At 35.0% G+C, this 27,500-nt stretch overlaps 1 protein-coding gene across 1 annotated transcript in view; it reads right to left on the bottom strand.

Moving 5' to 3' along the window:
* dop (microtubule-associated serine/threonine (MAST) protein kinase dop) overlaps positions 1-27,500 on the bottom strand; it is a 321,749-nt gene that overhangs the window by 173,619 nt on the left and 120,630 nt on the right. The window contains 2 exon segments of the mRNA XM_067113018.1: positions 5,692-5,771; positions 9,467-10,335. Of these exon segments, the coding sequence (XP_066969119.1) occupies positions 5,692-5,771; positions 9,467-9,965 (579 nt within the window). The 5' untranslated portion in view covers positions 9,966-10,335.

Below are 27,500 nucleotides of genomic sequence, written 5' to 3'. Positions count from 1 at the left end.
TAAAAAATATCACCCATCTGAAAATGAATAAAAATGTTTAAGTACGTGTAAAAAATCATTTATATATATATATATATATATATATATATATATATATATATATATATATATATATATATATGTGTGTGTGTGTGTGTGTGTGTGTGTTTATCGAGAAAAGTATAAATTCATAAAGGTAACCATGGTATAATAATGAAAATAACGAAAAACACTATTTTTTTTTTCAGATAAATGTGCGGCAAGGAAAGTAAAAATAAAAGTTATTATTAAAAGCTGCACGAGATCTTCTTGGATCTACCCCGATCAGAGAACTGTCCATTGAGGCACTTAATAGCCCTACCCCTGTCACTAATATGTTATTCAGCCAGCCAATTTCTCTCTCTCTCTCTCTCTCTCTCTCTCTCTCTCTCTCTCTCTCCAAGAACCATATTCCATCTCTATCCCCATCCTTCGCATTATCATCTTTTTGTAGTCCATAAACAACCCAGCCAGCTTCCCCTAAATGTCTACTTCGGAAAAACGGCCCATCTTCTCCCTCTTTCTCACTCGTCAGCGCTTTATGTGTGGGTTTGGATTAAATGTGTGTGTGTGTGTGTGTGTGTGTGTGTGTGTGTGTGTGTGTGTGTGTGTGTGTGTGTGTGTGTGTGTGAGAGAGAGAGAGAGAGAGAGAGAGAGAGAGAGAGAGAGAGAGAGAGAGAGAGAGAGAGAGAGAGTTACAGGACCATTACAAAACATTTTCTCTCAGTTTACATCAATTCTATATCAGCTTTCTATCAAAGTTTTTTTTATGGGTATTTTGGTTTTCAATCCATTTCCATTTAATTGAAAAATGAAAAAAAAACAGTACATGCAACAACAAAACTTAATAGAATTGATGCTTTAAAAAACAAACTGATTTATCACTCAAACGAATTTTTAAAAAACTGATAAAACAGGATTTATTATTCCAACGCAATACATGATGTATAGAGTCTCACGAACAGGTACGTACGTTTTGGAAAATAGTTCATATTCCATTTATAAAAAATTACCATTAACTGAAAGAAATGTAGCTTATTTACAAGTGAAAGGGTATCAACACAAAAAAACCAAGGTTCATATATATTCTTTTTTTCCAAAAGCCGGACAATAGATTTCTTTTCCAATCAACTATTAACAAGATTCTTCTCCTTAATCTATATTTGGCACTAAGCCATGTATCAGCCGCCCTCTCCACCCCTCTCTATATATCTTTCTCTATAATAACTTATAAAACGCCAAAAAGAATTTGGTACCATTTTATCGATAATTCTCGCTTCATGTAACGAGTCTCGATATCAGCTTTGGAGGTCTGAGCGTCTTAATGCCTACTGATTAAATTCCCATCAGTGATGGACAGATGTTAGTAGAAAGATACACCCGAAATAACAATAGTTCATAACTTTATTACGACAACCTTACAAGATGGCAAATATAACTGTACGCTTAAGTATAGTTACGTAACTTTCGCTGTATTTATAAAATCAAAATTAAGCAAATTAGTAATAATCTTTTTCACAGTGCTTTCTGTATTTCCTATTACCTTCTTTTACTTCTTTCAAATGAACCCATATTCTACTGAAGCTTGAATTTCAAGTCAATGGTCCCTGTGGGCTTGTTCCATATGAATAGGGTTCATCTTCTGAATATAATAATAACAACAATAGCTGCTGAATTTAAGCATGTCCACTGCTGTACCATCGTAATTTCGTATATCTGCTATTTTACCTGTGCTTACCGAAAGAAGCAGTCCTTCTGTACCAATATTAGACACTGATAAATTCATATATATATAAAAATACCTAGTTCCTTAAACACTGAACGATGGTGCTAAAACACTTTAACCTATTCCACATTTTTTTCTTTATTTCTTTCAAATCTCATATTGATAAAGGACACCGACTTAATACAGAATGATCTCTTGAAAACTATAAAACATTTTCATACCATTCAAGAAAAACATAAGTGAAAACAGTTTTTTTTTCATCTTCTCGACAACGCAACGTCGTAAGAGAGAAATCCTAAAATCCAGGCATCTGATTTCGTTATCTCTCCCTTATTTATTGGGAAGAGCCCCACGGAGCCAATTTCCTGTAAATAAGGAATCTGCAACGTTCAGCCTCGTACTTATAACCTAACGGGAAACGGCTGACGACTGTAGCGCCATATTTTATTTTTCTCTACAAATTTTCTGACGGCTGAAATAAATCTTTGTTCTCCTCCTTACCTTTTTCTTATGCTCGTAACTCTTGAAATCAACCCCCCCTCTCTCTCTCTCTCTCTCTCTCTCTCTCTCTCTCTCTCTCTCTCTCTCTCAACTCTCTCTCTCTCTATATATATATATATATATATATATATATATATATATATATATATATATATATATATACTTTTTATATAGTATACACATCTATATATATATATATATATATATATATATATATATATATATATATATATATATATATATATATATATATATGTATAGGTATGTTTTACTTACGTTTGAATGAAACTGAAAACAAATTCTTACCCTCATACTCCCTCTCACAATTTCTGTCGCCTGGAAACAAATTTTATTATAGCTCTTTTATTTCTGCCTTCTCTCCAACCTATTACACTCAGCAAAAGAAAAAAAAATGTAGGGGAAATTACAACCCCAAACATCACCGGTCTCCTCAAGGGAAGATGCTACGCAGGCAGTTTTCCGTTAGGGTTAGGGCGTCCATGTGAAATCGCCCCGAGACTGATACCCTGCAGGATCAGTTCTGTCAGCAATAACTAAAACGAGGAAACGAGGAAGACGGAGACGGGACGAGATTTATCCCTTCCTCAAAATGGAAGAGAAAAAAAAAAATCTAGAGCCTAGGCCTATTTTAACGACAAATCTCATTTATTCACCCCCTACGGTATAGGCCTAAAAGCTGAGCATACCTCTTCTTTATCTCATCATTATTTTTCTTCTTAATGGCGAGACTAATTTCGGTTGATGAGTTTATTGATTTTCTTCTCCCCTCTCTTTTCTCCCTTTTTAAAGAAATTTTAATTTAAATTTTTATTTTTTTTTGGGGGGGCGATTTTAAAAGGCTGTTTGAGCATTTGTGAAAAAATGAGGTGGAATTTTCTACCTTTTTTTTTTTTTTATAAAAAGAGAGACCATTTTGACATAAGTTAGTAGTAGAAACAGCATCCGAACTCAACAATAGAAAATGCCCCTTAATTTTTTTTTTTTTCTACATGCTTCCAGTTAATTTTCTATATTCTTACTCCGACCGTTCTTTCCTTCTTCAATTTATTATGCACTTATTATCACATAATTTTTCGAAATTTATTTATACCATGAACGCATCATCTTTGTACTCCTACCTCTGAATCAAATCTCCCTTTAAAATTTATACCTTTCTCAAAATTTTATCCACTCTCCTCTCAACACTTAGATCTTTCCGAATTTTCAGGCAAAGATATTTTCTTCGTGTTCTCAAATACGTAAAATTTGTCTCGTAATTAACGTTAGGTGGTTAACTTCTCTTCAACACCGAGAAAATGTTTGAAAGTTGCACCTAATTACGTTTCCCGTCATTTTCATAACAAAAGTCTCTCACCTCAAAGTCATAAAGTAAATTAGACACTTTGTCCTATAATTAATTCTCATGATGATTCAACACAGCACCATAAAATTCCTGAGGAGAATAAAACTTTCTTAAGCTATAACATTTTCTAAGTGATAAAAAATTGTCCATTCATGAGGCAATATTTGTTTCTATGCGTTTCAATGATAATTTAATCATAACTATTCATTTAGGAAAAATGCAAGTTATTTCTGGAAGGATTAACACTTTCTCTGTGTGTAATTGTCAAATAACAAAAAACTCTCCTTCCATAAGCCACTCTGGTTATCACCTTTTTAATTCTAGGACATTTCAAACCAAACTACATATTTTAAACAATTTACTGGGCTATATAATTCTTTCCAATACAGAGCGATCTTATAACAATTACAAACTCTGACTCAGCAGTCTGGTAAAACTAAATAATGAGAAAAAAAAATTTACATAACCCAAAGGCGCTTTCACGCACTGACGCACAAACAGGCTATTCACCATTTGCATTCATTAAGAGATGTTCTGTTCTCTCTCTCTCTCTCTCTCTCTCTCTCTCTCTCTCTCTCTCTCTCTCTCTCTCTCTCTCTCGGGATTAAAATGAATGAAATAAAGCATTGCAAGACAGGCAGGCTTTCGCAACCATGCAGCGAGTCGAGTTCTGGTGGCGAGACAGGTCTTAATTGCTTTCCCGGTTGGTGTTTCCACTCGCTCGTTTACTTCTGGTTTCAATTTCGCAGTCTATTTATTTATTCCTCAGTCTATTTATTGATTCCTCACTGTATTTATTTATTCCTCTGTCCATTTATTTCATATATTCCCAATGATTTATTTAAAAGTTGCTTTTACCTAATGTTGCGTCAGATTACAGTAAAAGTTAAGAAATTTCATTATTCAACAAGTTCAATTTTTGTTTTTGCTTATTTTTTTTTGCATACCCTAGGACGATTCATTTCTACAAAATATACTACATTTTGTTAAATTTGAAGTAAGGCTAATAACTTGGTACACTGCAAGAGTAATTTGCAGCAGATACGGATGCCAAAAATATTTAAAATTAAAAGAAAGTGAACTACATGGCATTTATCTGTCGTTTTTGCTCTTGTTAGGGGCAATTTTAGGTTTCTCTATCCTATCATTCTTTTTGAAGAGTACGAACTTTTCTAATAATAATAATAATAATAATAATAATAATAATAATAATAACAATAATAATAATAATAATAAGATTCAACAAACAATCATTGCAAAAATAAAGGCCTTTAATATTTATCAGCCCTCGGTAGATCCACTGAAGCAATTCCTTGGGCCTTATACGACATGGAATCAATTCTAACAAAAATTTTTTCCCAATAGTGCCATGTAAACCATGTACAAACGTCTTCTAAATAATTTCAAATAACAACAAGTGAGGAAATCCTACTATATGTTTCAATACAATAAATATAGTTTTGTAAGACTTCTAAACTCTTTGTTTTCAAGGCTGTAAGGTCAGACTCTATCTAATATTTCATTTTGTTTTTAATCATCTACGACTGCGTTAAACAGTGTCACTGGTCTTTTCATTTCCAAAACTGCCATATTTGTGCTGCTAGGCAACGAAAATCAATATCCGAGTTGAAGTGAAGAGTAACTATCATGGTTTATAAATGAAATACATGATTCATAAAATCAGAAATTGAGTAAATGATTACGAATTTATATTCTGGGAATAATTTGCATATTAAATTTCGAAACGAAAGTTAAAGGTTCCAAAAATATTGTCTTTCGCAATGACAATGCTACCGCTCGAGCTCCTGCAAAATAGAGGAGCCTCCCATAAAACCCATTTTCTTAAGCACTGGAGAAAGAAGAAAACGAATAAACATTGAATAAATATTTACGAAGTCATTTTTAGGAACATAATATGAATATTAAATTCCGAAAAGAGAGGTAATGGTGTTATGAAAACATTGTTATTCATAATGATAATCCTAGTGCTCCTGTGAAATAGAAGAGCCTCCCATAAAACCCATTTTCTTAAGGACTAGCATAAGAAGAAAACGGACACTTTTACTTTAAAGGGGGTACTCACCAAAGAATTCGAGAGAGAAGGCGCTGACTGACCCAGGAGAGAACTTCTCATACGGAGAAGGTTGGAGCTTTCACTTCCACCTGAAAAAAAAGTTATATTACTAAAAAAATTAAATTATTAATATATTTCAAGGTGCATAAATATATTAGAAAACTTGCAAATCAAGTTAGTCGCATTTTATCTTACCATACTTGACAAAAAACAAATCCGTCTTCAGCCAATAGACCGTAGCACTATATGGCTGTTTTTACATTTAGCAAATTTGCCGTACATATCCCTATAAGGATAAATTATTTCATAGGATTGAAAAACCCATACGAATGATTCTGAAAACACGATCACTGTCAGTTACAAGATAAACGACAACCAGTACTTAAAAAATAAATATTTGCTGCACTCAAGTAAGTAATTTAAAGAAAGTAAACTTTAAATGTACTAAATATGACTAAGACTATCAAAACTGAAAGCATCATTTACCATATACAAAAATATGCGTACTATAGTAATTAGGGTAAGCACAGATTCAAACAACCTAAAAGAAGCTGGTCCCTTAAAATGATAAAGAAAAGGAAAGTCATTGAAATAAGGCCTTCCAACATACACACACGAAAAAAGTTATAACAATTACACTTTAAAAGGGAGCCTTTTCGCCCATCACAAACGTACATCCATTTCTCTGACTTCTGCCACTACTCCCTCAAAAAAATAAAATAACAAAAATAGCGTATTCGATTAAACAATTAGAACTAACAAAGAAAGTTCGTCCCGGTTCCAAAAATTCTCACTCGTATTTGAATATTGTTCGCTTTGAAGTCGGCTAAAAATAAGCGAATGAAATATAAGCGACACAAAGGAGAAAACAGGGTCTCCTTTGCTTTTGTTTCTGATATCAACTTTGGAGTAGTTAATGGGAAAATTAAGGCAAGTGAATATACAGGTACTTGTAATCTTTTACATTAACTGTTTCTGTATCAGGAAAACGTATCTGATTTTATTTTCCTGTGCAAATCAGGGCAGGAAAACACGAAACTATTGAAGAAAACATATAAATTGGTAATAGAAAAAATATGGTCGAAAAATCCTGCTTCCGTTCTATTTCGATTCATCTATCTAAAGATCCCAATGGAATACAAAACAACTTAATCCAAAACTTTCTCTACAGTTTCTTTGTAATTTCTAAGCACTCGTACAAAATTCCATTGTCTTTGTACCGATGACGTTGTAAGACTTGCAATGAACTGATCCTTAACAGTGATGGTAAACTTCTACATGTTATAGAAATTGGAAATTAATCCAATTTATCAAAACACATATCTGCTAACAGTTAATTTAAAACTAAATCGATAAAGACAAAGGATCAAAATGAAATATAAATTTATTTGCTGCAGAGCAAACGAAATATTTAAGCCAACGACATCAGCTGTACACAGCATCGAAATCCTTTTACTCTTCTTGATATTCTGAAGATAAAAAAAGAAATAGCATTCTTGCAAAAAGTAAATGTACGTAAAAACCACGAAATATTTTGATAAGAGCAATAACTACAAGCACGACTACGTAAAGTTATTAAAAATAAAACAGACTAATGTAAAATGTTCCTATCATACTACCGCATTCATAAGTTTAAGTAAGTTTCAGAGAACCTCAATTGATTGTACAGTCCAAGAGTATTCGACAGACCATCAGGTATCGCATCCTGCTTAGGTACAATTTCTCAGAAAAGGGGTCTCTTGTGGGAGGGGAGGAGGAGGAGAGGATCTTAACAATAAACACAGTGGAAAAACCTTCAGGTGACCAAAGGGATGAAGTTAGTTATCATCTCGTCAAAACCAAACAGTGTATACCAAAGAGACAAATATATAAGAAAGTTTCTAAAACTGTATCCACACACACACACACACACACACAGAGAGAGAGAGAGAGAGAGAGAGAGAGAGAGAGAGAGAGAGAGAGAGAGAGAGAGTCATTGAAACTGACAAACCCACGCAAAAAACTAATATACACAACGATGAGAATGTCTCAAAGCAAGCAGCTACCACATGAGAGAGAGAGAGAGAGAGAGAGAGAGAGAGAGAGAGAGAGAGAGAGAGAGAGAGAGATAAATATTTTTTTCTTTTTAATGACTGAGTAAAGTTTTCAGACACAAATATTCAACGACAAAACGTACAAAAGCAGGAAAGGCATTTTTCTTCCAAGGAAGAAGAATTCAAGGAACATAAATGAAACTCCCTCTAATGTTACATTTACTTGGATCAAATCGGATTCCAGCAGAAACGGTAAGCTCTCATCAGGACGAGGGAGCCCACAAAAGGAGAGGCCTGAATGCCCCTTAAATAAGTCTGGGGTCTGCAGGATGGAAGGCTTCCTAAATGGATTACAGGAAAGGCTCCTCTATAAGGTATGCGGTGCCTCAGTTCTGCTCCACAAGAGAATTCGGCACATGGGAAGGGGGTTGGAGAGGGTGGGGAAAATGTGATGAGCAGTCGGGCTTACGTAATATCTGTACAATGTAAGTATAATAGTTCTGATACTCATCTGATTAGATCATTAAATATACTTCTAAAATGAAAATTGTCTACTGTGGCCCTACGATTCTCTGCAATAGAAAAATCCATAAAATGTACATTGGATAAGTTCAACTACAAGAAAATAGAAATAAATTTCTTCATTGGGTCTTATATAACGCACACTGGATAAGTTCTAAAATAGGACAATTGGAATAAATTTTTCGTATAATCTTATATAACGTAAATTGGATAAGTTCAGCAATAAGACAATTGAAAGAAATGGTTTATATAAGTATATAGGATAAATTCTACAACAAAACGACTAACCTAAATTTTTCGTGTAATCTTATTTAATCAATACCACAGAAATTGACTTGTCAACAGTTTAACACTGTCACCCCTATTCATCGACTTAGCTGTAACAGAAACGACGTAACATTTATTTCTTTTGTAATTTCAGCTTCCGGTTTTTGTTCTTTTTTATATTTATGGGCTGAAGTCATCTCCTAAGAAGTACTTGCTTACCCAGTGGCTTCAAGGACAAGAAGGCAACAGAGCCCTTACGCCAAACAACGGTGGTGGGGCAGGACCGTCGAGTACGTTCGATTCTTAATCATTTAATGTCATTTCCATAACGAGGGCGGCAGCAACCTTAAGTCGATCAAACGAAGTTAAGAGAGAGAGAGAGAGAGAGAGAGAGAGAGAGAGAGAGAGAGAGAGAGAGAGAGAGAGAGAGAGAGAGAGAGAGAGACTATTGTATGCAATTTAGCCTGATCTATTAAGAAACAGTAATACGTACATACAGGTCGACAAGTGAGAATAGTGTTCATAAACTTTCAACACCAATTGCGATATAACTGCTTTGTCCACACTCAGGCCTGGAGGAATTTTGGGTTAAGGAATAAAACTGAAAAACAATTCTAAACACTTGAGTCTAACATTCCCTAAATGTGCTATAGTTGAAATTTTTAATATATGCATCTATATAAAGTATAATAAATAAATCATAAGCAAAGCTCAACTTACCACATATGAAATTCACAACTCATGAAGCATCCACAGACTACTGCAGCATCACCAGTTATAAAGACAGAACCAATACCACAACAGAATAAAACTAAAGTAATGAACATAAAAAACACAAAAGTAGTTATATTTTTTATTACCTGCAGAAATCATTACCTTATCTTACCTTACCTTACCCAAGACGAAAGTCACAAGTCCCAAGACACATGAAAACAAACTTGATTAAAAATGGCAAGTTTTACCTGGGAGGTCCAGTCGCGTGGTGTCAGAGAACCTCCGGCGGTTAAGCCTGCAGAGCCTGCGGAAGTGCCATATGTCATCCATTCCGCCAGAGGTCATTGCGTCATCCAGACTACAACGTCGCGAGCTGTAGTAAGATGACGGACTCCCTGAATACGAATGCAACGACGGGGGCGGGGCTAAGGAAGGGGCTGAGAGTCGCTTATCTCCAGCGGGAGACCTGGCCATGAAAGGCAGGGAATATCTAGCCCCTGTAGGGATCAAAGGGCCGTGCCCCTGAGGGGCGAGCCATAACCTAGGCGAGGACGAGACGCCCCCAACGACGGTGGTGGGGACTGACGTGGGATTCACCCTGATTTCGGGGGCGGAATGCCTTTTGTCTGGAGTGAGAGGATGAGGGGCTGAGCCCCACTGGGCGGCAACCTCCTCCCCGCCAGAGGAGAGGCATTCGTCCTCGGATCCTTCACACCTGATACGGATGATAGGGGGTCGGTCAGCCATGACGAGGGGAAGTGCCAATTGATCGGTTGTACCACTCAAGAGTGCCAAGGGTTAGATACTTTCAGAAGGGCAATGGTAGGGTTGACAACACTGGCATTGCTGGCGTAAAGAGGGCTTTCGGTGGGGCACTGGGGGTGGATATAACGGTAACATGGCGACGACTGACACAGGAATGTGAAAGGATAGAGAGGGTTTCCTTTAACTACGGTATATTTGGAACATTTCTCATTGGAGCGAGCGTTTCACCAACACACGAATGCACACTAGGATAAAGAAGTCTTCTGTTTTATGACGCATAAGTTTTCGTTTCTCTATTTTTTCTAAAAGTCAAAAGAAAACCACACCTAATGTTTAATAAGTCACTGTAAACCTGAAAATGTAAACAGAATAATATACAACAGACTGACATAAAACGCCAAGAATACTTTAATAAAAAATTATTTCCCTAGTGTATACTTTTATTTGTATATCTGTGTATTCAAGTATGCATGGATACGTCAAGGGTATTTTGAATCTTTTGACAACACAAAAATTAGGTTCTATAATGAGTTTCACATGAAAAAAATCTCACATACATAACTGTGTATACGGAAAAAGATTAAAAATTATGTACATGTAGTAACATCACCGTTCAGAAGAATAAAATTAGAAAAAGTCATCAATATCATTACTGAAGAGGGGAAACGAACAGCTCCCACTTCCCCACCTTCCCAGTGCATTGAATCACACTGGGAATGACGACACCACACCCAAAAACCCACAAACAACACCCATTGCCGCCCCCCCCTCCACCAACCCACCTTCCTTCTCCCTCCCTCCATTCCCTGGACTGAACGCCGCCCAGACTCACTTCCGTCAACTTTGACCTTTCCTTAGAGGCCGGAGGGTAAATTTTGTCCGCTTGTAAATTGTCCACCATTCAATTCGATGAATTCATCATACGCGGAAACAAAAAGAGAAGTTGTTGCATTTTATGAATAAAATATAATAGCATTAATACGCCATACATATATATATAATATAAAGTATATACCGTATATATATATATATATATATATATATATATACATATACATACATACATACATACATACATATATATATATATATATATATATATATATATATATATATATATATATATATATATATATATATTACTATAAATCACATTAAGGACAAGGAGGTAATTAATACCAAGTCAGGTCACATAAATCTCTCCAAAAGACTAACTAATATGAAAACAGCGGCCTCATTCAGAATGAAATTCATGTAAATAAGTAATTTCTATATCCTGGAGAGAGAGAGAGAGAGAGAGAGAGAGAGAGAGAGAGAGAGAGAGAGAGAGAGAGAGAGATGAAAATTCGTCGCAAGAATGTCTGCTTCACTTACTACCATCTCTTCAATCTTTGGAATGACTGCATAAAATAAATCAATCAAAAAGTATATATATAAAAAATAAAATAATAATGTGAAAATTATTGCCATTTTTGCTTCACCCTCTTTCTCTCCATCCGCATTTTGGAATGGTAATTTCCTTTCTTAATCTCCTTCAGGCGCAATTATTGGTGCCGGCAACGCTCAGGAGACGTACAGCGCCACCTTCCAAACGTTTCTCCTTCAACGTCGGAAATTCATGTCGATCCTCCCCCATGTTTCTCTTCATTTCTTTAAGGAAAGAGTCCGACTACGTTTTGTTTTCTTTTTGGGAATATATCTAAAATCTACAAAAGGTTTGCTACGTAAGAAGTCTTCTTTACTCCTGGGAAAAAACACCTGACCGTCTTCTACACAGTGTTTGCTACATAAGGAGTCTTCTTTCCTTTTGGGGAAAATATCTGACAGTCTTCTACACAATGTTTGCTTCAAAAGAGGTCTTCTTTCCTTTTTGGAAAAATATCTGACAGTCTTCTACACAATGTTTGCTACAAAAGAGGTCTTTCCTTTTGGGAAAAAACAGCTGACTCTCTTCTACAAAATGTTTGCTACATAAGAGGTCTCCTTTCCTTTTGAAAAAAAAAAAAAAAAACAGCTGACTCTTCTCCACAATGTTTGCTACAAAAGAAGTCTTTCCTTTTGGGAAAAAACAGTTGACTCTCTTCTACAAAATGTTTGCTACATAAGAGGTCTTCTTTCCTTTTGGGGAAAAAAACAGCTGACTCTTCTACGTAATGTTTGCTAAATAAGGGGTCTTCTTTCCTTTTGGGAAAAAACAGCTGACTCTCTTCTACACAATGTTTGCTACATAAGAGGTCTTCTTTCCTTTTGGGGGAAAAACACCTGACGGTCTTCTACGCAATGTTTGCTAAATAAGGGGTTTTCTTTCCATTTGGGGAAAAGCACCCGACAATCTTCTACATAATGGATGCTGCATAAGAGGTCTTCCTTCCTTTTGGGTAAAAACACATGAAATTTTATACACACTGTTTACTACATAAGAGGTCTCAAATACATTGCATGATGCTGGTGTGTAATTTCACTTATTTAGATGAAATCTCAAAACCCGTTTGCCTTCTTTAAATAGAATGGCTTCTTTTGGAACCATAAAAAAAAACTGGAAATTCATATTTCTGTCAGACATCATTTCCAACATATCTACCTAGTGCTTTTCACTCCGATCAAATTCTAACAAAAGTCATCAGATCTTGGATGTTGCTTATTTCAAGCAGAAATTTCCCCCTTTCATGGTACATTCAAACCCAGTTAATCCACTTCTGCTCAAGAGAGGGCTTTCTCAACACCCAAGAAGGGAATATCATTTGTACTATTTCTTTTCCACCATATGCCTTGTTCTTTCAGAAAGGCGACTCCAAAATTCACTCTTCCGGTTCTCAGCAAGTATTTTGGGATGAGGTTGCTAGCCCCATGTCGTCCTCCATTCGTTTTGCGACTAAACACAGCCAAGGAGTTATTAGTTACAAAATTCATTGTTTAGTCAAGCGAGGCCAATGGGATTTAATACAAGCTGCCTGAAGTATTCCTACTCATCCGAGAATCAAGCGCTGCAGCTAAGGAAGACAAGGAAACGACATTCCACCTAAGAACAAAAAATAATAAAAACAACAACTTTGTAGCTAAATAGAATAAGAATACAACACTGTAGCTAAGTAGAACAAGAAAACAACACCTCTGCAACTGACTGAGGGAGCAAAAGCTGTGAGCCCAAGACTCCATCTACTGTAGATCGGCGGGGATAATGAAATTTTACACGAATACTAAAAACAGAAAGAGAGAGAGAGAGAGAGAGAGAGAGAGAGAGAGAGAGAGAGAGAGAGAGAGAAGAATATACCAAAGATTATTTACACAGTGACAAACACAAACTAAGTTATATGCTCGGAAACAACAACTGAAGTTCAATGGCTCTGAAATACGAACAAAAGGTCAAAGGCATGAAAACAAACATTCTATTTTTTTACACGAACGAAAACAATAGGAGACAATAATTAATTACAACAAATATTGCGAAAATATATGTCAGAGCAGGGACAGAGATGAAAGAGATTCGTCGCAAAGAGAATCTCCTGCCACTTACTGCCATCTCTTCAATCTTTGGAATGACTGCATAAAATAAATCAATCAAAAAGTATATATATAAAAAATAAAATAATAATGTGAAAATTATTGTGCCATTTTTGCTTCACCCTCTTTCTCTCCATCCGCATTTTGGAATGGTGTTTCCTTTCTTAATCTCCTTCAGGCGCAATGTGGTGCCGGCAACGCTCAGAGACGTACAGCGCCACCTTCAAACGTTTCTCCTTCAACGTCGGAAATTCATGTCCAATCCTCCCCATGTTTCTCTTCATTTCTTTAAGGAAAAGTCCGACTACGTTTTGTTTTCTTTTGGGAATATATCTAAAATCTACAAAGGTTTGCTACGTAAGAAGTCTTCTTTCCACAGGAAAAAACACCTAAATAAATCTTCACACAGTGTTTGCACATAAGGAGTCTTCTTTCCTTTGAGGAAATATCTGACAGTCTTCTACAATGTTTGCTTCAAAGAGGTCTTCTTTCCTTTTTGGAAAAATATCTGACAGTCTTCTACACAATGTTTGCTACAAAGAGGTCTTTCCTTTTGGAAAAAACAGCTGACTCTCTCTTCAAAATGTTTTGCTATAAGAGGTCTCTTTCCTTTTGAAAAAAAAAAAAAAAAAAACAGCTGACTCTTCTCCACAATGTTGCTACAAAAGAAGTCTTTCCTTTTTGGAAAAAACAGTTGACTCTCTTCTACAAAATTTTGCTACATAAGAGTCTTCTTTCCTTTTAGGAAAAAAAACAGCTGACTCTTCTACATGTGTTTGCTAAAATAAGGGTCTTCTTTCCTTTTTAGGAAAAAACAGCTGACTCTCTTCTACAATGTTTTCTACATAAGAGGTCTTCTTTCCTTTTTGGGAAAAACACCTGACGAGTCTTCTACGCAATGTTGCTAAATAAGGGGTTTTCTTTCCATTTGAGGAAAAACACCCGACAATCTTCTACATAATGGATGCTGCATAAGAGGTCTTCCTTCCTTTTGGGTAAAAACACATGAAATTTTATACACACTGTTTACTACATAAGAGGTCTCAAATACATTGCATGATACTGGTGTGTAATTTCACTTGTTGAATGAAATCTCAAAACCCGTTTGCCTTCTTCAAAATAGAATATTTCTTTTGGAACCATAAAAAAAAAAACTTCAAAATTCATATTTCTGTCAGAATCATCATTTCCAACATCTACCCTAGTCACTTTCATCCCAGTCGAAGTCAACAAAAGTCATCAGATCTTGAGATCGCTTATTTCCAGAAGCGAAATTTTCCCCCTTTCATGGTACATTCAAACCCAGTTAATCCACTTCTGCTCAAGAGAGGGCTTTCTCAACACCCAAGAAGGGAATATCATTTGTACTATTTCTTTTCCACCATATGCCTTGTTCTTTCAGAAAGCGCTCAAAATTCACTCTTCCGGTTCTCAGCAAGTATTTTGGGATGGGGTTGCTGGCCATGTCGTCCTCATTCGTTTTGCGACTAAGCACATCCAAGGGGTTTATTAGTTACAAAATTCATTGTTTAGTCAAGCCAAATGAATGGGATTTAATACAAGCTGCCTGAAGTATTCCTACTCATCCGAGAATCAAGCGCTGCAGCTAAGGAAGACAAGGAAACGACATTTCCACCTAGAACAAAAAATAATAAAACAACAACTTTGTAGCTAAATCAGAATAGAATACAACACTGTGGCTAAGTAGAACAGAAAACAACACCTCTGCAACTGACTGAGGAGCAAAAGCTGTGAGCCCAAGACTCCATCTACTGTAGATCGGCGGGGATAATGAAACGAATACTAAAAACAGAATAGAGAAAAACAGAAGAGAGAGAGAGAGAGAGAGAGAGAGAGAGAGAGAGAGAGAGAGAAAAAGAATATACCAAGATTATTTACACAGTGACAAACACAAACTAAGTTATATGCTCAGGAAACAACAACTGAAGTTCAATGGCTCTGAAATACGAACAAAAGGTCAAAGGCATGAAAACAAACATTCTATTTTTTTACACGAACGAAAACAATAGGAGACAATAATTAATTACAACAAATATTGCGAAAATATATGTCAGAGCAGGGACGATATGTATAATAAAAAAAACTGATAAAACAATGAAATACGTGATACCTAAATGTTCTAGTTCCATTGGTATTTTTGGCATCGTTTTTCATTAAAATCCCTGAATTCAGATGTGGGAATGAAATGAAGAATTATTTTGGGGGATTTGAACCTGGTTATGAAAATAGCGGTTTAGCAATAAATCACTCATACTATCACATTTCCTGTGAATTGACGCAGATAAATAATAAATAAATACATAAGTATAACATTCAGAAGATAAAATAGACAAAGAAATAATGCAAGAGAGTCATAAACAATAACAAAACATTACCGATGATTTGGCGAGATAATTAAACACATGACTGGTGACCCAGAGGGAAATAAAAATACAGAAGCAATAACAACATCCAAAAGGCGACACAAAAAGTCAAAAGCGGCACTTGAAAGACTGACGAAAACAATGACATAAAACAGAGGCATCGAATCGTGTTATTCTTTGAAGAAATTCAGATCCAGCACTCTTTCACACGGCCAATCTTGCAACGTGGTCATAAATTCCAGGTTCGGAGAGGATCGCTTTATCGATAGAACCTTCTGCCGACTACGTTTATTTGCGAGCGCTTCCCTGATAGCAGCATTTTCTTGGATAATTTTTCTTTAACTAAAAAGATTCCCCGACATAAAAAAAAAAGGGACAGCAAACATGACAGTCTTCAGTTAACTTAATGAGCTTCAAAAGAATTTCTGTTGCCTTGGGGAGAAAGAAAACGTCATTTAGAGCACACTTTTCTACGTTTTTTGGTTTCAATATTTTGCTGAAGGACACTGGACAACTTGAGCCCAAAACTGTGTATATATTACACATGTAACCCAGTTGTGAAACACTAAACCAGGTTTTGATATGACGTGATATATTCTTCCATTAAAAACATTAAGAAATGAAACATTCTAAAGCATAACACGATGGAACTCTCTCTCTCTCTCTCTCTCTCTCTCTCTCTCTCTCTCTCTCTCTCTCTCTCTCTCTCTCTCTCATAAGATTTCCATCATTCATTGAGGGAAGAGGAGGAGGAGGAAGAGTACAACTCCCTACGTGCATCTGACTGAGCTCGATCCGTTTCTGAATGAGCTTCCAGAATAATGAACGAAGGTCGTTGGGGAAAACTATAATAAAGAACATCAGAACGAACCTACAACCGTAAAGGCCGAAGACGTGTTTTTTTTTTATTTACGAGAGTATAATAGAGCTACGAAGGGCTGCCATGACAGAGAATAGACTGCAATAAAGAAAAGAAAGGGAAAAACATACAAACGCATCTCAGCTATTACAGGTTTAATATAATACAACAAAAAGAGGGGAGAGAGAGAGAGAGAGAGAGAGAGAGAGAGAGAGAGAGAGAGAGAGAGAGAATTTCTAAGAACAGGATTTTTCACCAGAAACTAAGCAAGGATTATTGGTTAATGCATACTTATCTACCATAAAAGGGCATGTGTTTTCTCTCTCTCTGTCTATCAACATGAATGTGATGGATAACTCCTAAAACTCCTGGTTAAAAGTGAATATCATTGACAAGATGAATTTAATTTTTGAAGTGTTTTACCGTAAGTAAAATACGAATGGAAAAATTATAATCTACACGTTAGTTAAAGTAATTACGATGGCACGTAGACGAGTTCCTTTACAATTATTCCATACACTAGTTACGAAACGGTACATTATTTCTATACACACTTTCTATTTCTGTGAAGAAAATTATATCTAACCTCTATTTAATACATACATACATATATACATAACATATATATATACACAGTATATATATATATATATATATATATATATATATATATATATATATATATATATATATATATATATATATATATATATATATATATAATCATACGCGCCCCTTAAAAAAATCACAAAAAACACTAAAGAAATAAAAGAATAAAAACCTGACAAAAAAGATTAGAGGAGCGGTGGATCAATTAATGCAGACATAATGCTCTTGAAAAACTGAAGAAGGATTTCGAGGAGCAAACGAGTTCACATACACATGCATGTGCACATGCACATACAGACACAGACACACACGCACACGCACGTGGTTCCCCAGTCACGAGGAACCGCATGAGGTAGAACGTTCTTAAAGTACTTTCTTCAAAGGAAGATTTTTTTTTTTAATAAGTACACGTGCCAGCTATGAACATGGGTTAACAGAGAACGAAAAAGTTAAAAACCAACGCAAAATATTTTCATATTCTTTTATATCATGAGCACAAAAAATTACCATTGTATATGTTCCCAGTTATCACTACACTGATCTCAAATGACTCAGCACTATCTGAGGTTTTATACACAAATAAAAAGAGGAATTATAATGAAACAGTATCTATCTGTCTATCTATCTAATATCTATCTAACTATTATCTATCTATCTATCTATCTATATATATATATATATATATATATATATAATAATATATATATATATATATATATATATATATATATATATATATATATATACATACATATATATATATTTATATATAATGTATGTGTATATATAATATATATATAGTATATAGTACACCACATTTGCAAATATACGCTTATATATTTCGCCAAAATAGTCAAGATGATAATAAAAAAAAACTCAATAGTGATTCCGACAGTTCATGTAAACATAATTCTGCATTAAATTTTCTTATTAAAAGAACACTTAGAATACACACTATTACCGTTTCTCTGTATTTTGTGCATGAAGCTTTATGTCTCAGAGCTTTATGTCCTCCAGAGAGAGAGAGAGAGAGAGAGAGAGAGAGAGAGGAGAGAGAGAGAGAGAGAGAGAGAGAGCATGGACACTGCTGGCTCACATCTAACTTACTAATCGATCAGCAACAAGAGACTGGACCCAGAGGGACGCGGCAGGATAAGTGAGGAGAGAGAGAGAGAGAGAGAGAGAGAGAAGAGAGAGAGAGAGAGAGAGGGGAGAAAATGTCACATTTTAAGATAGAACAACTAATATAATAACTATGATATTGGCTAGAAGTTCTGCAACAACTTAGGGACTTAGTTTAAAAATAATTCAATAAATGAACAGAAGAAAGCGAAAGAAACAAACTGAGCAGAAAATACGAGCAAAATGAGACAGCGGGAAGAGACTAGAGCTCAATGAAATCGGTCAAATTTAACACTTCCATAGCGCCCTCTCTATTTTTATTTCTTTCTTTTTTATTTGAGGATCTGCGTTCAAGGCTTGGTTAAAGGACAAAGAGAAAACAAGAAAGAGTGGGAGCAGGAAGAGAAAGAGAAGGCAGGAGGAAAGGAGGAAGTACAAGAGGGGAAGAGTCCAGTCGCTGAAAAGGTTAAGTGATTCCCCTGAAAACTGCAGTCTCTGATGAAAGAGAAGAAAAAGAAAGATATACATTAATATCTACGACGAACAATACGGAGAGAGAGAGAGAGAGAGAGAGAGAGAGAGAGAGAGAGAGAGAGAGAGAGAGAGAGAAGGCTGACAAAGGATCTTCAAGAAAATAGAGGGATGAGGTGGGAGATCCCCCCAAGGGGAAAGACACAATGCGGGCAGATTCATAAAGAATTGCCCGATTTGCATGTTTACAGGTACCATTTTCTTGTCAAATACTTGACAACGATAGGGGTGGATTTTTTGAAGCTGCTTGCGCGCGCGTAGCATATCTGTTTCATGGCGATGTGTGTGTGTGTGTGTGTGTGTGTGTGTGTGTGTGTTGGGCACGCGCAATCCCAAGAAAGGTGAAGATTTACGAATGTCAAATTAAAGAACAAAATGTATAGAAATGCCAATATCGATGTCCGGCCGCTCCTCTTTTAAACTTCATTTATTGAAAAGTTTTCTGATTAATGTTGGTTATGTAACTTTCGAACACTGCCTATAAAACGCTAGATTATGTTCTTATACAATGTAATAACGTACGACTCATATAGGTAACTTAAATTACGAACATTCTGCTTTAGAAATTTGTAAACCATCAAAGACATTAATTAATTAAACACAAGCAGCAACGAATTTTATTGAAAAAATTATCATTTTAAAAACTGATATTTCTGAGGAAATAATAATTAGATTACAAAAACTCGTCGTCTCTACAAAATTATTCACAATGACTGAAAGTACCTAGATATTTGGTTTAATAACCCCTCTCTCTCTCTCTCTCTCTCTCTCTCTCTCTCTCTCTCTCTCTCTCTCTCTCTCTCTCTCTCATATCCCAACAAGGGCTGGGCGTCCTCTCTCCAAGGCCCCTACAGCTAGATAAACATCTCTTTTGCAGACACGTGAATTTGTGATGACACCATCAATATCTGATGAAGCTTTATTGACAACACAAGATGCTAATCTAGGTGCAGCATCCCTCATCACTATGGAGATGAACCTATCGTCTAAACAATCTTGTTCCGGGGAGATGTCACGAATACTTTCTTTATAAACCACCTCCTCCTCAATAATAAAAAATATAATAAATATAATTAAACTAAACTAATGTTGGACCATAATGCTGATATAAATTTTTATTTATTCATTATCACTGTTACTGGCTGCCTCTCTGTGGTACTGGGTGGATGAATTATGTATATATATATATATATGTATATATATATATATATATAATATGTATATATATATATATATATATATATATATAAATATATATATATATATATATATATATATATATATAAATATATATATATATATATATATATATATATATATATATATATATATATATATATATATAATGTTTATGACAGATAAATATAACATATATATATATACACACATAGATATATACAGTATATGTATATATACATTATATATGTGTATATATATGAGTATATACATACATCTATATATAACATAACATAGCAACAGCTGGCGATAACCAATAAAAAAAAAAACACTAATGTGAAGAATGGACAAAGAAACCCACCATACATCTCTTAAAAACCACGGTGCTGAAAATAATCAGCAATATCTTTTAAAACTGACTGCGCCCAGCCATTCTTTTACCATACAAACATCACTCTCTCTCTCTCTCTCTCTCTCTCTCTCTCTCTCTCTCTCTCTCTTTCTCTCTCTCTCTCTCTCTCCAGCGTATGTTCGGAGATATTGACCTGTCAAACCCTATAATAGCCTCATGACCTGAAAACACCCTGAAAGGCGAGAATTTCACTAGGGTTCTTTATCAAAGGCTCTACTTGGTAGAAAGCAGAAGGAAAGAAGAAGACACGAGGAGGAGCGGTTTATGAGAAAGGGAAGAGGGGAGGAAAAGTAGGTTATAGGGAGAAAGAGTGTGACCCTTTAGTAAGTTCTACCCCCTATATGACATGGAAATGGATGCAACACAAAAGGAAATCAATATTAATTACGAGATCTAATATGTGAACATTAAATACAAAATCTAATGTATGATGGAAAGAATAAAATAAAAAAGACGTCAACAAAATGAAATGAAAATCTGATATGGCTTTATCTGAACAAAGAAGCGAATCGTAAACGAAATTCGGAAATGGGAAATCACAGAGATAAAAGTGAAGAATGAACAAAGGAACAGCAAGCCAGAGGAAAAACGGTAAAAACTTAAGTTTGGGGACTTCAACAATACATCAAAGTGATTAGAGAGAGAGAGAGAGAGAGAGAGAGAGAGAGAGAGAGAGAGAGAGAGAGAGAGAGAGAGAGAGAGAGAGAGACTAAAAGGGCCACTGAATACGTTAAGGCAATCATTATGAAAAATAATAAAAACGAAAATCAGAAAAAGAAATTATTCTAAAACCCTGTTTAGTTTCTTCCTCATACAACTGTAAATGAACAAATAACAAAAAAGGTACTATTCTAATTTCAGTCGTAAATAATAGATATTTCTCTTAAAGGACAGCGCACGATAAATAAAGATGAATGCTTTTGTAAAAGAGCTTACCTGTTAAAATGTATATATAATGGTTTCCTCAAGCAAGAAACAGTCACTTTATTTGCTGTTTATTCGGATGTAAGACTCAGCCCCTGTCTATTCTCTAGTCCTCAGAAGGATATTCATTCTCCAAAAAATAATAAAAGGAGGAAAATTCTACGTAAAGTATTTCTAGATTTGATGTTTCTTCACAATCCTCCGTCTCCATATCATCCCACATATATTCCACATCTTCCTCAGCAAAAGTTTTATTTGAGTCATTCAAAAGAGATCTTGTAACAATGTTGTCAGAGAGAAGTTGTAATCCATCAGACAGCATTACATGAAACGCTCAACCGCATTGGAACATGAAAACACTGGGACCTAAAAATGGAAATCCGTAAATAGACTTCGGGTAAACCATCCCGCATCAAATGACTTTCGTTGCTGAGAGAACGACCGCATGAACCAACTATCCTTCCTTGTCTTTCTCTCAGGCACAAATTGAAGGGAAAAAGTGACGTTATATATTAATGTTATACTTCATCAGCACGGTTGACTTATGATTATTTTTTTATTTTTTTGCTATTCACGTACTGTGTATGATTAAAATGTGGATTTTTATAACACCCTTCAGTTTGACTATATAGGTATATGACTGTGCTGTGCGTTCGTATAACAACCTTCACTTAATATATATTTTGTTACGACTCACTTTATATATATTAAAATGTGTGGGTTGTTACAATACTCTTCAGTTCAGTTATAGATATGTCTCACTGTAATTTGTAATGTAAGCTCTTATAAACCCTTTCACTAAATATGTAAATACATACATGTACAATATATATATATATTATATATATATATATATATATATATATATATATATATATATATATATATATATATATATATATATATATATATACATATATATGTAACCAGATCGCTTGCACAATTATTCTGTGCATTAATACAATTACTAAAAAGGACCTCGTTTATAGTATGATGGTATCTAACAAAGATTTTATTCCAAAAAGTTACAAGTATTTAGGTCTTCCTGTCTAATCGGCTACCAGACGATGAGAGAACACAGTCCTTGAAAAGTTGTAACTTTCTGGAATAAAAATCTCTATTAGATACCATACTGTTCAAATGAAGTCCTGTTACTAAATATAAATATAAATATAAATATAAATATAAATATATATATATATATATATATATATATATATACATATATATATATATATATATATATATATATATATATATATACATATATATATATATATATATATATATATATATATATATATACATTATATATAAAAAGTTAGCATATATAAAACATGAACCAGACAATGATGTGGTCATGTATAAAAAAATGGAATACGACAGGTTGGTTTAATTAGGAAGAAGGCAGAGATGAAGACTTGAAAAGGGCTGGAATTATTCCATAAAAGCGGTACTTAAAGGAAGGGCTTCATTATCCGGGAAGCGCCAGAGTACGAGCAAGATGTGCTTGAATAAGGAAGTTTGTGCAAGGGTTCAACAAGCTTCTGATGAGCCTTTGTATTTGTACGATTCGGCTATTAAAGTATGAATGTTTCAGACAGTACTGTGCTCTTTTCCTCTGGGGTTACTTCCTGTTACGGGAAAGGGTTTCGGGGTTGCACATACACGCATACAATGTATGTACGTATGTGTGTGTGTGAATATATATATATATATATATATATATATATATATATATATATATACATATACATAATATAAATATATACATGTGTATGTATATATATACACTCATTATAAATATATACATACATATATATATATATATATATATATATATTAGTTTTAAAAAGCCCATAAAAACACTAATTACACGACAAAACCTTACGTTTCGATTAACAATCTTCTGTAACTCTGATCACATATGACTGTTATCGAAATATATGATTTTGTTGTGTAAATACTGTTTTTATGAGCCTTTTAAACTTCACTGAATACTATTAGATTACAGTAAACTATATTCACATACAAGCTCGTGTGCGTGTGTGTGTGTGTGCATGTGCGTTCCTAGTGACAAACGGTCAAAAATCCAAACCCAAACAATTAATGGGAAACCACACGTTTCATATACTTCAAACAAAATACCACTCGTACAAAAAATACATTACAAATATATAAAAATGATTTTGTGGCCAATGCAACAAAAGAGGTAAAATGATAAGAGACATACAGGTCCAGCGGTGCGTTTTCATATTAGGGGGTGGAACAGGAACTGGGGCAGGGGTACACATAACCGGTCAAGTGGTTATTTGATGTGCATGTTTGCGTTTTGGGTTTAAGAGGGGAGGGGACGGGAGGGTAAGGGGGCAAGGGGAGAAGAGGGGGGTGATTGCTGTCTAGTTTTGCAAGCACATCATCATCAATACCATAAGTCATAAGTTTACAGTTTCGATTACATCAGTTTGACACTCGACTCTGCATCAGTGGTTAACCAGTAGACATCTGAACGCTATTTCCGGAATCTCCATCTCCAGCTCTCTCTCCCTCTCTCTCTCTCTCTCTCAAGGCACAGTAACAGGGAACGTGATAAAATAATACTTTGCTTAAAATCGGAAGTAGAGGTTGATGGAGGAAAAATGAGAATATAATTTCAAAACTATTAGTTATTAGTAAACGAGCGTGCAAATTATTAATGGAAAGTACTTGGGAGACCAAAAACTTCCTCAGAGGAACAAAGTTTCTTCAAGTTAATATATAATACTGAAAGATATACTTCTCGGTTTAAAAGAATCTAACGGCTGGAAACATTTAAATGAGAGAGAGAGAGAGAAAGAGAGAGAGAGAGAGAGAGAGAGAGAGAGATATCTAGTTTCACATCACATGCGCTTTTGCCAGATATCTCATATATCACAAGACAACGTCTTTCCGGTTGCTTGCAGGTGATGAAACTTGCTCTCTCTCTCTCTCTCTCTCTCTCTCTCTCTCTCTCTCTCTCTCTCTCTCTCTGTATAGGCTGGATAACTGATGTAACAACGTGCTTGATATCACGTTATCTAAAGGTAAAAGATTCTCACTTTTTCTCTCACACATAAACCCTCACATTTACTGAAATATTAAATAATAATTACAAATCATTATCCAGTATTCCATCGCAGCCTGGAGTGTTTCATTTCCTAAGCTTCTTTATTACTGATTCCACAAAAAATCAGATCTGTTCCAGCTTCAGGTTCAACAATAAAATGATTCAGCTCATACCTCTTACTCATTATCTCACAAAATGGTTCTACCCTAAGTTGGCATTCTTCTGACAAGTATTTTCCTCATTTTTTGTTTTTAATTAAGGATATTTCATTAATAGTCAATAGTTACCTGTGACGTATCCTAACATCACAGCCACTCCCTAACTATACGGCTTTATCAACACCGTCAGCGAGTCTGAACAAATATTCTCTCCTATCTCTTAATTTTCGTTTACCTTCACTATCTAGGCTTGAGTACTAAGCATATACTTCCTTGGGGTCTTTATTTCCTCCCTGAAATTTGTCAACATATACCTTTTGTTGCTGTTTCTATCTATACAGATACTATATAAATATACACATAAAATAATACACTCAGACACATACGTCTCTGTCTCTCTCTCTCTATATATATATATATATATATATATATATATATATATATATATATATATATATATATATATCAGGCTGACATAGTAGCCATGAACAATACAACCCAGGGGGTTTCCAATGTTATTACTGGCTTAACATTTGCTAATTGGCTACAATGAATTGGGTGCCGTGTTTCACGCTTTCACATGCCCGTGGCAATATGCCTGATTAATTCGACACGAATTAATTAACGCCATTGTACGCATTTCCATAATGATGGCGAACAGGTAAACACTCATTGCGTAAACAAGTGTAATTCAATTCATCTATGGAGGTGGAGTTCGGGTGATGACAGGAACAACTGCTTTTTGGATAGTATTATAATATAAGGGCCCCTTGGATAATAACTATATTTATAATAATGCCTAGGATGATAAGTATCCCTGTAATAATTCATAAGGTGAGCCTTAATTTGATCAGTATCACTTCTTCAATCTTAGACGCCCACACGCCTACAAATAATCATCTTGATTCTCATGGAAGAACACTGAATCAAGACGAGATTCACACCTTCACACCCAAAGAATCAAAAGATCTTTTAAACAACTACATAATAAATAAAAAGAAAAAAATTCTGGACCATCTCCAAAAACAAATTGTTTGGGTTAATTCGAATTTTTGTCAGGGAGCCAAGATATTGAATGTTTAATTGTGATCTCCGGAACGAATTGAAAATAAAAAAAGAAGAGAATGATAAAAAATATACAAGGAGAAGAGAAGCAAAAAATGTATAGGCAATATTGGACTGAGCGGATTTCTTAAATTACTATTGCTGAAGGTTTTATTAATGATTTTGTAACATTAAAAACTATTTGGTCCTCCTACACACACAATTACTATTATAAGAAAAACAATAATAATAACAATATTGCCATTATCTTCAACAATACTGCTGCCTCTGCTATTCAAGACACTGGAGCCAAAAAAAGTCTCCCTCAACAACACAGATATTAACTCCACGTATCCAACGACTTCAGCAACCCAATTTTTTCCTCTTTTACTAAGAAAAACATTTAAAGAGCAAAGGGCAAGGTGGGGAAAGAGGAGGAAGAAAGGAGGAGGAGGAGGAGGAGGAGGAGGAGGAGGAGGAGGAGGAGGAGGAGGAGGAGGAGAGAGAAGCTTGGTGGCCTCATCAGAAGTACGACTGCTAGACAGAGGGGAAGCGTTACCATGGCAACTGTCGTAAACTCAGAAAATTTGGGGTATCCTTCAGCAAAGCTAATATTAATCGCACCTTAGCGACCAGGCTGATTAGTGGAGAACAGACGGGAGGGGGTAAATAGGTTTAGGTCAGAAAAATCAGTCGGTAAAGGAAAACTATATTAGATGACAAACTTTCATACGCACATAATATCTATGTATGTATGTACGTATGTATGTATATATACATATACACATACATAAATATACATACATACACATTTAACATATACACACACACACACACACACACACACATATATATATATATATATATATATATATATATATATATGCACATATACATACATATACATTTAGCCAAGGTTTTCTGTGGCCTTGGCTAAATATATTGTCACGCCATATTTAGTGACATATAAGCATATATATATATATATATATATATATATATATATATATATATATATATATATATATATTATATAACAATACGTTTTTCCTCTTAGAGGGGGTGGCTCAAGAAGGCTTTAGCTTACAAGTTCTAAGCAAATCGTTTGGGATGACGTTGCAAGTCGTCTAACTACTAGGTTCCTCATTCATTGCAAAGTTCTACAAAGCCCAGTGGGATTAAACGCATCTGGTCTCGTGAAAATAAAATCTTAAGCATCTCTAGACTCCACTCTGGAAGTCATTCAAAGGAACACATTCCAGAAACTCATTATACTTAGTAGACCCCTTCCAAGTCAAGATTTTTCAATGGAACCACGACTTCGCTTGTAGTAGTACCCCTTAGATCGATTTTACCAGAGCATGGATTCCGTCATCCAATCCCCCCACGATTTTACCAGAGCTTGGATTCCGTCATCCAATCCCCTCCAACCCCCACCCCTCACATTTCTCTCCTAAAAAATGACCCGCTGGATTCCACAGCATAAGTTGGCCCCGCCGACTTATTCTACCGTACTTACTGCTAGTCAGAAATTAAAGACCACGCTTTGAAGTCTAGAGTTTAGTTTACTTATTTGTTTTCAATTATTTAATTCATCCACGTTTTACCGTTATTTTTCTTCGCCCTATCTTTCTCTTTTCATTTAGGACTAATCTATTACGTCCTGTTCTGTCTGACTGTTATTTCCGTTGCCTGCGCCTGAAGACCTTTTA

The sequence above is a fragment of the Macrobrachium rosenbergii genome, chromosome 12, assembly GCF_040412425.1.
Source record: "Macrobrachium rosenbergii isolate ZJJX-2024 chromosome 12, ASM4041242v1, whole genome shotgun sequence".
Lineage (NCBI taxonomy): Eukaryota > Metazoa > Arthropoda > Malacostraca > Decapoda > Palaemonidae > Macrobrachium > Macrobrachium rosenbergii.
The sequence above is the reverse complement of the archived record's forward strand: the minus strand, read 5'-3'. Positions and strand labels throughout refer to the sequence as shown.